Source organism: Solea solea, chromosome 13 (genome assembly GCF_958295425.1).
Source record: "Solea solea chromosome 13, fSolSol10.1, whole genome shotgun sequence".
In the NCBI taxonomy this organism is placed as follows: domain Eukaryota; kingdom Metazoa; phylum Chordata; class Actinopteri; order Pleuronectiformes; family Soleidae; genus Solea; species Solea solea.
The window spans coordinates 7997069-8009647 of record NC_081146.1 but is presented as its reverse complement, the minus strand read 5'-3'; the positions used below and the strand labels follow the sequence as shown (position 1 = coordinate 8009647).

The window sequence follows — 12579 nt, the reverse complement described above, 5'->3', positions numbered from 1 at the left end:
TGAGCTCCATCCCTGCCCGAAGGGAAACCCTGTCTCACTGGAGCCATGATCCTGTTGACACCTCATAGTCTGGACTACATCTGTGAGGTTGAAACTGAACTGAACTTACCCGTCTGGGGATGTGGCCAAGCAGAGACTAGGAGATTAGACAGTCTGATAAGATAGTAATAATTTATCTGACAAAACAAAATCAGTGTGCCCAAAGGCAACAACAACACATGAACACACACACAGTGCACAAAGAGACTCCTCAACTTCTCTATTAAGTCCTGTCTGAGCAGAATGAGCGTATTAACATGTTTGCAGGTCAGATGCAGGATGCACGGCAACAACAGTGCAAAGTGCACATTAGTTCAAAACAAATTGCATAACAATGCCTAACATCACACCACAGCACAATCACAGTTACAACATACAGTACAGTGTGTAACATAATGCAACGCTGCACAGCAGCAACACATTACACCAAAGACAATACCAACAACAACAGAAACCAGCCTATGACAATGGCAGCAGGAATTCACTTGACCACCAGCATTTTGTGGTGGATTGTAGCTCCACATTTAGACATGTACTGTGCTCTGTTACAATCTTGAGACTGAAACTCCACAGCAATTCATTTCTAAGTATCTATCTATCTATCTATCTATCTGTCTGTCAATCTATCTATCTATCTACATATCTATCTATCTATCTCTCTGCCTGCCTGTCTGTCTGTCTGTCTATCTATCTGTCTGTCTGTCTATCTATCTGTCTGTCTGTCTGTCTATCTATCTATCTATCTGTCTGTCTGTCTATCTATCTATCTGTCTGTCTGTCTGTCTTTCTATCTATCTGTCTATCTATCTATCTATCTATCTATCTATCTATCTATCTATCCATCTATATGTCTGTCTGTCTGTCTATCTATCTATCTATATATCTATCTACGTATCTATCTATTTATCTCTCTGCCTGTCTGTCTGTCTGTCTGTCTATATATCTGTCTGTCTGTCTGTCTATCTATCTATCTATCTATCTATATGTCTGTGTGTGTCTGTCTGTCTGTCTGTCTATCTACGTATCTATCTATCTATCTATCTATCTATCTGCCTGTCTGCCTGTCTGTCTGTCTGTCTGTCTATCTATCTATCTATCTATCTGCCTGTCTGTCTGTCTATCTATCCATCTATATGTCTGTCTATCTATCTATCTATCTATCTATCTGCCTGCCTGCCTGACTGCCTGTCTGTCTGTCTGTCTGTCTGTCTGTCTATCTATATATCTATCTGTCTGTCTGCCTGTCTATCTATCTATCTGTCTGTCTGTCTGTATATCTATTTACAGACACTAATCATTAATCACTAAGATCAGTACAGAACTGCTGTCATCTGACATGCATGTCATTATTAAATATGAACCAGTGTTCATGTAAAACGTGACAGTAATGACAATCTTTCTCTTGATATAGGTCAAACCTATTTGATTTATTCATGTTTATAACACCTCTAATGGCTGTAACTGCGAGGTTGTTTTTGTGTTTTTCTCTATTCGTGGTGTGAAGTGAGAGCAGGTGGAGCACGCTTCTACAGTCGCGAATGTGGGCGGGGTATTCAGATAAACCCGCCACTATTGGCTTATGTCACGGTGATGGGCGGAGCCAAAGCTTAACAAATTGCACAAGTTGCGCTCCTGTGGATCAGTCAGGAGTTAAACATCGTTTGTCAGGGAGTCAGAATTTGCCTTCAACAAGCAGCGTAAAATCCACGTTTTGGTTTCCTTGTGCGTAATTACGCATCTAGATCTTCACTTACAGACGAGACTGAGTGGCTGAACTTGTTCAAGTCCCTGCGGAGAAAAAGAAAGAAAGAAAGAACGAAAGAAGCTATGGATTTGGCGTGTTTGGTGTGTTTGGCACTGTGCGCCGGTGCTTGGTTCGTCTCTGCCGAGAGACACAGCGTCTACTGGAACAGCTCGAATGCAAAGTAAGTGCCGATATGTGCGTTTGTGCGCGCGCTTCTATGTGTTCCACACATTTGTGTTTGTGCACTGTGAGTGGATTAGTCCGTACCATGCAATAACTGCTCTCAGAGTGAGTCTGTGCGTGTTTTCTCGATGTGCACAGACTCGAGTGGATGCAAGTTGCGACTGTTAACCCTTTAGTCTACTCTCATAGTCCGCATTGTCCTCGTTTGGCTCCAAGCGCTGCTTTATACAGCTACAACTAAGCGTGTTGTGTTCGCCCGTGTTTTTAATTAAAGGTTTATGTGACGTTTCAAACCAAATTGGATTGTGGTAAACGAGTGTGAGAGCAACAGCCGGCTGCTGAGGAGGAGCTGGGGCTGGGGGCATAAATGCCCAGACAGATGGACAGATTCACCACTATATATAACCGCATCTCACACACACAGACATACTGTGGAAGAAAATAGACTGACAAGCATGAACTTGGCCAGTGACGCTGTCTGCACCTGTGTATGTGTCAACAACAGTGTGGAAAAAAAAAAAACTGCACTCGCAGTGATTTCTTTAGCACTTTTATAGAATTGACAATTCAAGAGTTGGATTATTTGTATCCATTGGGGATGATAATGAGTGTGTGTGTGTGTGTGTGTGTGTGTGTGTGTGTGAGTCACATATTGCTGTGTAGTTTGTTTTGAGGTCACAAGTGTAATGCTACCCGACCACTCAGTGGGATCGATGGCGTTTGACAGACGCGCAATAGCGCAGCGCGATTTATTGAGCTTTTAGCGTGGGGCGAGTGATCTGGGAGGACAGTATTATTTTATAGCTGAAACTAAAGCAGCGTCCTCGCCTCTCTGCCACTGAGATGGATCGATTAAATCCCGCCACTCAGCCCAAAAGGGGGCCAAAGCCATTATAGGCCTTTTCTCTTGTCTTGATTACATTACTCGCTCTCTAATTGCCCTTTAACAATGACAAAAGAACCATGCAACAAGGAAAACAATTGTCCTATAATAGTTGGATGAAGAGTCTAATGGAAAGTCCTGTCATGGGTTATTCCGTGTGTGACTCAGCAGCCTGGGTTTGGTTCACCTGAAGTTTACTTTTGACTCACTACAGACCGAGGGGAGGAACTACAGCACAGGTGACATGGAAGGTGGAAACTTAGCTTCTCAGAAGGAAATGTGAAACCTTTTCTGGTCAAGTGTGGATAAAAGAGGGAACAACAGCTCAGGCTTTTGACGCAGAGAGGGGGAATGAGAGAGAGAACTGGTGTGGTCTAGTCAGATTACTGCAGTTAAAGTGCAGAACCAAAAGAAGAAAATCCCAACACATAAGACTAATCCCTTTTACTCCATGGTTTCATGCTGACACAGACTCATGCAATTCACACACCAGCAGCAAGTCACACATTAAATTAATTGATACGACAAACACTTTATGAGGAAATAGAGAACCTTATAAAGATACTGGCTGAAAATTATATTAAGAGGATTAAGACATTATATAATATAATATATAATACAGTGCAATCATTATTCAGTATCCCCCCCCCCCCCCCCCTTCTCTTGTCCACTCTTGTGTCCCTCATTTCTTTTGTCTGTCGGTTTCCTCCAGCTTGACCAAAGCTGTGTCCCCAGTGATCAATCCGTCACCTGTTCACAGGATTACACAGATCTATCAGCTGCTTCTGATGGCAAACAACTGTGGATAATTGATGCTAATTGATTTCTCGGTGTATTTGTGAGAAGCCGTGATTTGTCTTATAGATGGAAGACAGTGACCAGATGGCAACAGTCTGGCATTCATGTCACTGTGCGTGTGTGTGTGTGTGTGTGTAATTACAATCTACTGTATAGGGTTTCTGTTCTGTAACTTAAACCAGTTTCCAATCGCAGTGGGTGTGTGTCTGTGTTTGTGTATCTTTTTTTTTTTTCTTCTGACATGACAGGTGGAGAGACGTGTTTTTCTGTCTCGTCCAGTCTTGTTATTTAACCACATGTCTCTGCCTGTGTCAACTTTATGACTCTGTGTGTGTGTGTGTGTGTGTGTGTGTGTAGGAGTAGGAGAGAGTTTGAACTCGCTGCCCCCGGCGTGCTTTAACTGGCAGAGATTTTATTTTTGTTGTGGACCGAGAGTACGTGATTATGTGTGTTTGAGTCTCCGCGTCAGAATTGAACAGGGAGTGGCCATTACGGTAAGGTAGTCTTACCAAGATGTGATAAATGTGTGAGTCACACTTGCATACACTGGGGGGCGAGAGGGAGGACATGGATGTTAATATTAGTTACAGCCAGCATTCCACCGCGCTGTTACTATCCTCAACTCTATCTCCACCTCTCTTCTTATGGATTAAGATAGGTACAGATGTGGATGCTGCCTACTCTGCTCCACTGCCTCTTTTTTAATCACTTTTGCTTTTCTTTTTCCTTCCCTTTTATTCTGTCTTTTTCCTCTTAATACTCCCACTATTGCTGTACTGCAATATTCAGTTCTATCTCTGTCTACATCTGGCTCTGTCTGCCTTTAGCTGTTATTATGGGAGCTGGGCCTGCCCAGACACATACATGTGGCCTAAGGTTTGGTGTGAGGATGGTTAATTGCCCCCCTTCCTCCTTTCAACTCATATATTTCATACATTTTGTTCCCCCTCTCTCTGGCTGTCTCTGTTTCCACTCTTAATTTACCTCCACTCATGTCCCCTCTGGTTGTTCGCCTGTAATCTCAACAGAGATTGCACATACACACACAAGCACTAATACAGACACAGGAGGTTCTTAATCTGACCATCTGACCCATAGACATAAATCCATCATCCATCTGGCTTTATTGTATATACAGATATATATATATATATATATATATGCTTCTGTGATCCTGTGATGTAACTTCTGTCTGTTTCATCACAGTACGACCTCTACAGTCTGTGCCAAGTTCGATAAAAATAAACCTAGTTGTCAGAGTGTGTCATTCCCATCATAATCTCCTGTATGGGGTCCATCAGAACAAGCAGGAAATCTCTCTTTCATTTGCTAGATCTCCTGTCCCGTCATGGCAAAAGGACTTTTGTGTGTATTCCTCGCTGATATAACTCCCCTCATACTAAACTCATAATTAAATGTTCACGGAGGCCTTTATGCATCGTGGCACACAGCAGCATCTGGAGCTTTCGATGCAGTTCGTGAACTACGTTTGTATAACTTAATATCGGGGTCACAGGCCTGTAGACATCCTCCTGCCCTGTCATCGTATCTGTGTACCTCTGTTTTCTCTCAGCTCTTCCTCTTGCTTCCTTATCTGTGGTCCAGACTTCCTCCCTCCTCCCTCCCGTCTCCCCACCAGTCTCCCCCCTCATTCTCACAGACCTTCCTCTGTTTTTGCCCCAGTAGTTTTCCACCGGAGTCAAACAGAGCACCTCTGAGCCCCGGCTCTGTTAAAGAGGCCTGCGTTATCATTGTATGTGTGGGCAAGCATGCGTGTGTGTGTGTGTGTGTGCACATATGCGTGCAGTGCTCATTCACAGCATTTCAGGCATACCTTGACATTGATGTCCACTTGTAGCTCACCATCGCCCCCTAAAGGATAGATTAAATAACAGATTAACTGCTGCATAAGTATTTTAGGGTGTTTTGTTTAATATCATTTAGTCCAGTATTTATCCCCCCCAAAAAAAGTAACGTAAAGTCTGACTTTTTCTTCCTCTCTCAGTTAGAGCGACACAGATTAACGCCCCCAAACGTATTAAACTCTCTATTCATCACGGGCAGAATGGGGGGCTACAGAATGGGGGACAGGGTGAAAAGATTTTGGGTGCAGAGAGGAGGAGGGGCCCCGGCACAGGGTGAGAGAAGGGTGAACTACAGAAAAGGATTTGTGTTGAGAAATTAGCCTGGATGAAGCGCCCTGGTATATTATGTCCGTGTTAAGAAAGAGGACAATATAGGGGATCGGTATGGGGGGGAGGGGCTACTTTTGGAGGAATAAAGACGAGACAGACGGAGGGAGGAGAGAGCTGACAGTGATGGATGAAGGGAGGGACGGAGTTTGGAATTGAATAAAGTCCGAAACGGCAGTTCTTAAAGCTTTCATCTTGCGAAGCCCAAAGGGATTCTCAGTGTCTTCTCTGTCAGATAATGTTGAATTTGGTTTTGCTGGACGACAAGATAGAGAATGATCGAAGCCGGACACTTGTCCAGAATGACTTTACAGTTGATATTAAATTAGCATTCATGGAGTGAATCCATTTGAAGTACTGACAGTTCCACAGCTCGTGTGAAACGAGGTGTGAACCTGCCATGCCACAGGAAATGAAGAGGGCATTAAATGGATATTAAACGTGTGAAGTGGCGACTGGAAATCTGATGAGTGCACCTTGTTAGAGCCCTGTTCAGCCAAACCACAGCGTGTGCACACACATACTCCTGATTACCTGCCGAGCAAATGGTGGGGGTGCATCTGTTTAGTGTTTCAGCCGTGCTGACTCGCCCAGTTAGTGTGCTGTGTGTGAGTAAAAGGAGTATCTGCAGTGCTGACTAAGATGGCAGAGTGTGTGTGTGTGAGTGTGTGTGTGTGTGTGTGAGAAGTTACGACTCTGAACTCTAACCCCTGACCCGGGCTGCCAGTTTGAAACGCTCCCAGGAGAGAGAGAGGAGCGAGTGAGAGTGAACTGACTGCGTCAGTTGTTTGACTGAAACCAGTGTGTGAGTTTGGGGGACAAATGGAGGAATGACAGTGTTGTCAGGGAGAGGTGGGGGGGGGGGGGGGGGGGGAGGAAAGAGGGAGAGCAGGAAAATGAAAGGAAGAAGGCAGTGCAAGGACAATGGACATCAAAGCTCCAGTGAGGAGAGCAAAGTGTTGAACAAATCACCTACTGACAGATCCACCAGGACTACAACTATTTTAGTTGTTTATTCCCTTACTACACACACACACACACACACACACACTGCCCACTGACGCAAAAGCTAGAGTAACATCATAGTGACAAACAGCCACCTTCAACCTGTGCTGTTTATTCACACCTCGGTCACATGCAAGAAATCACACTCACGTTCACGCACTCGAGCACACAAGAGGCTCCAGCAGGCCTTGATAAACAGATGTGTTCACCAGCCTGAGGCATGAGACGCCCTTATTAAGGGTCTTCAGAGAATCCCTCTTCCATGAAAACACACACACACACACACACACACTTACGCTGAGGCAAAACAACACACGGGAAGAGGAAGAAGCTGTGTGGAAAGTAGGTTTGTAACAACGCTCGCACACCTGGCTCTCAGTCACACAACATAGCTATCACATTATCGCGACTCTCGCTCTCCCGAGAACTGCCAGTCAGTGGAGTGGGAGGACGCAGAGGAGCGTTGGAGAGCTTTGATGTGTAACGACAGCGAAGGTAGAGAAGAGACGGGGTTCGCGTTTTAAGCGTCGACCTAGTTCACTTGGGTTTTTGCTTTTCAAAGTGTCTTAACTCCTTGTCACGTGAACACAATGCATGGGGGAAAAAGCCTAATTAAACGCACAGTATGTCATTGAGTTACATATTGTATCTTTAAAGCCTAAATAAATCTGGACAGTTATATGAGCACATACATCCGCAGCAGTTAGGGCAGTGAACGCTCCACAGGGGGTAAGGTACAAGGGTTGAAGGGGTCCTGTAGCCTTCAGGCATTCTGTCTTTAGGGAGAGGGAGAGTATAATTACACCCTATTCATTCCTCCTCCCCTCCTTTTCTGCAGAACACATTGGCCCCAGACCCCTAACAGCTTTTAATTAGCCAGACCAATGAAGGAGACGAGGGGGACTGAGGAGGTGAGGGGACGGATAAAGGGAGTTTTCTTAAACATGAGAACCATGAATGAAATTAGCAACAGAATCTGTTTCTTGTTTTGTTTTCATGCAGAGAGTAGCAAGGCCACTGACAAGGACACAGTGTGGGGTAAAGGTGCATGTCATACAATTTGAAACTATTCTTTACTACTACTAGAGATCCTCGAGCAGTTTGTTTTCCTCTTACTCTGCTATTACTGGTTTTACTCAAAGAAAACAGGGAAGAGAAGAAGAAAAAGAAGAAGGTGAGAGCGGGGATTACTTTGGCCAATTAGTTTGCAACAGATGTTTCCTCTTTACTTTCACTGTGAACGCACACGCATGTAAACACACAAGCAAAGGTGTGCACACCCACACTTTGAAAGAGCCTTTTTCTGAGAGGGAGCAGAGTTTGTAAGTGGAGGATTGTGATCAGGCTATTAGCCTTGGATAACAAGTGTAGGGCTGTGCTCGGCGAACAAAGCGTGTTTTGACAGGTAGGGTAGCGGTAGTTAATACACTCACACACACACACACAGAGGCAGGAAGGAGGGGTCAGAGGCCCACATTTGGAGCCAGTGTGTCTGTGACTAGGCCAGGGGGGCCCTGACAGAAGCCACAACAACAGGAGCCACAACATACTTTGATGCAGAGAGGCACACACTTACATCGCATGTAAACGATGGCAGACGTAGACACCTTCACTCCCTATAACACGCTTGCACACATACTAAATGAATCTTTAAAATCTCGAAAATGAATATTTTCTGGTTCCTTTGCTCCATATAACAAAGAAATCATTGAAACAAACAAGAGAACATCATCATGTGGAGGTTTGGGAAACGTTTTCTGACATTTTATGGACCAAACAAGTACTGATGAAAATAATCATTGGTTGCAGCCCTTTACACAAGCCGTCAAAAAATCTGCAGTGTGACTCCACATTTTGGAATTTATAGTTCCTTTTCACCAAGTCTACAGGACAAGGAAGAAACCGGGAGAGGAAATGAGCAAAGAGGAGACGAGAAGGCTGAAAAAGAGCCATAAAACTAAATGAAGGGAAAAGATGAAACGGGAGACAGAGAGCAGGAGTCTGGCTGTCTCCACCCACTGTGTCTCTGTCTTTGATGAAATCAACGAAATTGAGAGGCAGAGATACTGATAGACAGTAAATTAAAGTGTGCAGTCCCAACGGGAGCTTTAACATCCAGGTGATGAGAGAAGTGAGCGAGACGGAGACAGCAGCGCAGTGTAAATGAACTTGTTGTGGGGATGAGTTTGTGTTGTTTTCTGCCTTATAATCAGGTGACAAGTGAATCTGTGCTGGAGCCAAAAGGGAGGCAGAGAGGAGAATAAGTGTGCGTGTGTGTGTGGAAGATGTGTTTTTGCTTTTGTCGAAAAACAAGTGAACAAGTCCAACCTGATCAGGCGCTTTCTAATTCCATCTCAGTGATGGGTTTGCACAAGCACAGGGAAACACGTCAACACACTTGCGTGGCTCCTTATCGGCTCAGCTTGTGTTAACACATGATATTTGTCTGACTAACCCTGCTAAACCATGACTGTCCTTCATTATTATTCTGAACACATGCATGTTACACGAGCGCGTGACAAACACGTGTATACGCAGATGATATATGCTTGTGTAATTCATATGAGGTAACATGTGTCGGTAACCTCCTCTTTTCCTGTCTCCCTGCAGCTTCCTGTGGGACGATTACACCGTGGAAGTGAGCATCAATGACTATTTGGACATCATCTGTCCCCACTACACCCACGGCGAGGTGTCGTCGCACGCCGCCGAGCGCTATGTGCTGTACATGGTGGAGAGGGAGGACTACGAGGTGTGTAAACCTCACTCCTTTGACCAGCTGCGTTGGGAGTGCTCGCGGCCTTTTGCTCCCCATGCCCCTGAGAAATTCTCTGAGAAGTTCCAGCGCTTCACACCGTTCACCCTGGGCAAGGAGTTCAGACAGGGAGAGAGCTATTATTATATCTGTAAGTATCATTTCAAGTGACCCGCTGACGTTTTTATTTTCCAGACGAGTGTTTTCTCGTAATTAAACCTGTTACCTCTTTTTGACCTTTTACAGCCAAGCCAATGCATCACCATGGCCAGGACTGTTTGCGGCTGAGAGTGGATGTCGTCGGAAACAAAGGCTCTGGAAAATCTCACCTGGACAAATCCAAGACAGAGGAGACGGGGAAAAGCCAGGATGGAGGAAAAATGAAGTTCCCCGCTGCCGGGGGAGTGCACAACCCCTCAAACCGGCTCCCAGCAGGTGAGGATTCTTATACAAAATACTAGAAAGATGCAAAATAGTCCCAGCAGGGATGCGTCTAAGACAAATACCACTCTGTGTGTTATCAATGACTGAGCGATGAAATCTGAGACTGAATCTCCCTCCCTGTTTTGTTTCCTCAGATGACCCTGCTGTGATGGAGCCAAACGTCCAGAGGAGTGTGGGCAGTTCAGCAACACAGCTTGTTTCTTTTTCACTCTTCTTCACCATAATCCCAGTCTTAATAGCGCTGATGCTGCACTAAGACGAAACCACAACAGAGACAATACTAAGCCAATGCTGGTCATTGGGACCATGAAGACTCAGAGATTGTTTTTCTACAGATTTTTTTTATACAAAGCAGTGCTGTCGGCGTGTGTTCGTTTGACGTGTTTGTTTGCGTGAACGTGGAATGTGGATCGTTCCAAAGAAGAAGACCTCAAAAGTATGTGTGTGCGTGTTTGTGTTTTTGTTTTGTTTTTTATACACGAGGATGGATTTCTCATTTTTGAACATTTGAAATGCACATTTTTTTCAGTCATAATGAACAAAACTGGAAGCACACTGATCAAAACACTTGAATAACATGAATTAATGTTGGATAGCGACAACAAGAGGAGCTCGATACTTTTATCCTTTAACATGATCCGCATTGCTATACTATGCCTGGATGTTCACACCGTTGGTACAGCTGTGCATTGTATTACTGATTTCAAACGGCTAATGTCATCTTTCTTCCTCTTCATGTAGAGAAATTATCGACTGTGTATGTGAAATGTTGTTGGCTTCTGCCAAAGTGTTCTACAGTGCATCACGCCGTCATGTCTGTCATGTAGCACTTGGCTCCCTGTTGTATCTCTGTTAGTCTGGCAAAGCGTCACTTTGGCATTCACATGACAAAGCACAATGCTTCAGGTACTCTAGAATGTAAAGAAAGTACACATTTAGTTAACAAAAAAAAGCCAAAGTGATCAATAGCAAATTTAAAAGAAACGCATCACAGTTATTTGACTGTCATGGAGGCTACACAACTGTTCTCCAACCCATTTGGAAGGAAGGGTGAGGTGAGGGATAATATACATTTTACACGCTGTACCTCTTCATTTGGATCATGTTGTAAATTCCAAATCCCAGACTAGTTGTTGTGTTGAGTTGTTGGCAGTCACAACACAACTGGCAGGAGTGTCAGGGAGCTGAGCCTCTTCCCTCATGTCTGCTGTCTGTGCAGTATCATGGTATGGTACACTGGCTGGTGTTTGCAGATGTGATCAAACTTGCACATTGTCAGACCTCAAACTGAAGGGACTTCCCACAATATACACTTGTTTTTTTTTCCTTGTTAAACATACTTTGTAAATGTTCATATGTAAATTTGTACATAGAAGAAAAAACTATACGAAACTGTTTTAAGATGTTCAAAAAATCTTTGGAGAAATAAAAAACGTGATGTAATAAACAGACCTATCTGTGTTTTTCATGAGCTTGTGTGACATTTTGCCGAGATTAGAACGAATGACACCGTTTGGCAAAGCTCCTGCCAGATGAAATCTCTGGAGCCCTCTTGAGATTTCCACACTCGGGTCTTCCCCAGCTTCTATTTTCTCATCCCCACTTCTTTTTTATCCCTGGCGACAGACCTGGCCCTGGGTAAGATTTCAGTCTGAAAACCAAACACAAGATCCAAGAGGGGGTGCGATGAAGGAGCGATAGTGCGGGAGAGTGCAAAGAGAGAGGCCCACAAGCAAACTGACAACTAGGTGTAAAGGTGTCACTCTCGCCTACTCACTTTCTCCCGCCGTCTTTTTTTTTGCCCCTTACATCCTCTGTGGAGGTGAAGCCGAACATCCGTCTTACATCTGCACAGCGGTATGTTGGAATGAAGAGGTGCAGAGTGCACGGACCTCAGAGCTGACTGAAAACTGTCAAAAGTCACCATCACGTGTAAAACCATGCAACATATGCACACCAAACCAGAACATGAAACAGAGGCGTTTGTTTTTCCATGATCACGTCATACTTTAAAATTCGCTGTGTGCTGATACTACAACTTTAAACAGGAGCAGACCAAACATGGCAAGAACATGGCAAGAAGAAAGTGCTGAACACATTGAAAATGCATATGGTGGACGCAGATTTACAGACATTTCGTTTGAGAGACACTCACAGCACGTGGAAGAAAGAAATAACTTTTTTTTATATCAAAAAGGCACAAAGTATATAACCAGAAAGGTGATATTGTTCTGGGCGCGTGCAGAATTGACATTAAGAAATAATTACATGAAAATTAAATAATATGAAGAAAATAAAGGAAATGTCAAACAGAAACTTGAAGGAGAAGAAGAGAAAAAAAAAACACATTTGTTAAAGGTCGAGGCTGACTGATGTTTAAAGAAGCAATTTAAAAGAGGCAGTGGAAGGACGTTCACAGTGAGGGTTCAGGAAGCTTCATCCACCCCAGACATTTTAAGTGATTAGCATTCAATTTGAATTTACCTGGACTTTACTAAACGGTATGACAGCAGTTGATAGATGGTTTAATTCACAC

At 44.0% G+C, this 12579-nt stretch overlaps 1 protein-coding gene across 1 annotated transcript; it reads left to right on the top strand.

The window, feature by feature from the left end:
• The first annotated feature begins 1687 nt into the window (after positions 1–1687).
• On the top strand, positions 1688–11034 carry efna1b (ephrin-A1b). The gene is made up of 4 exons (XM_058648640.1): positions 1688–1964; positions 9455–9750; positions 9846–10034; positions 10178–11034. The coding sequence occupies exons 1-4, from the start codon at positions 1867–1869 to the stop codon at positions 10297–10299; spliced, it is 705 nt and encodes a 234-aa protein (XP_058504623.1). The 5' UTR covers positions 1688–1866; the 3' UTR covers positions 10300–11034.
• Positions 11035–12579: the final 1545 nt, after the last annotated feature.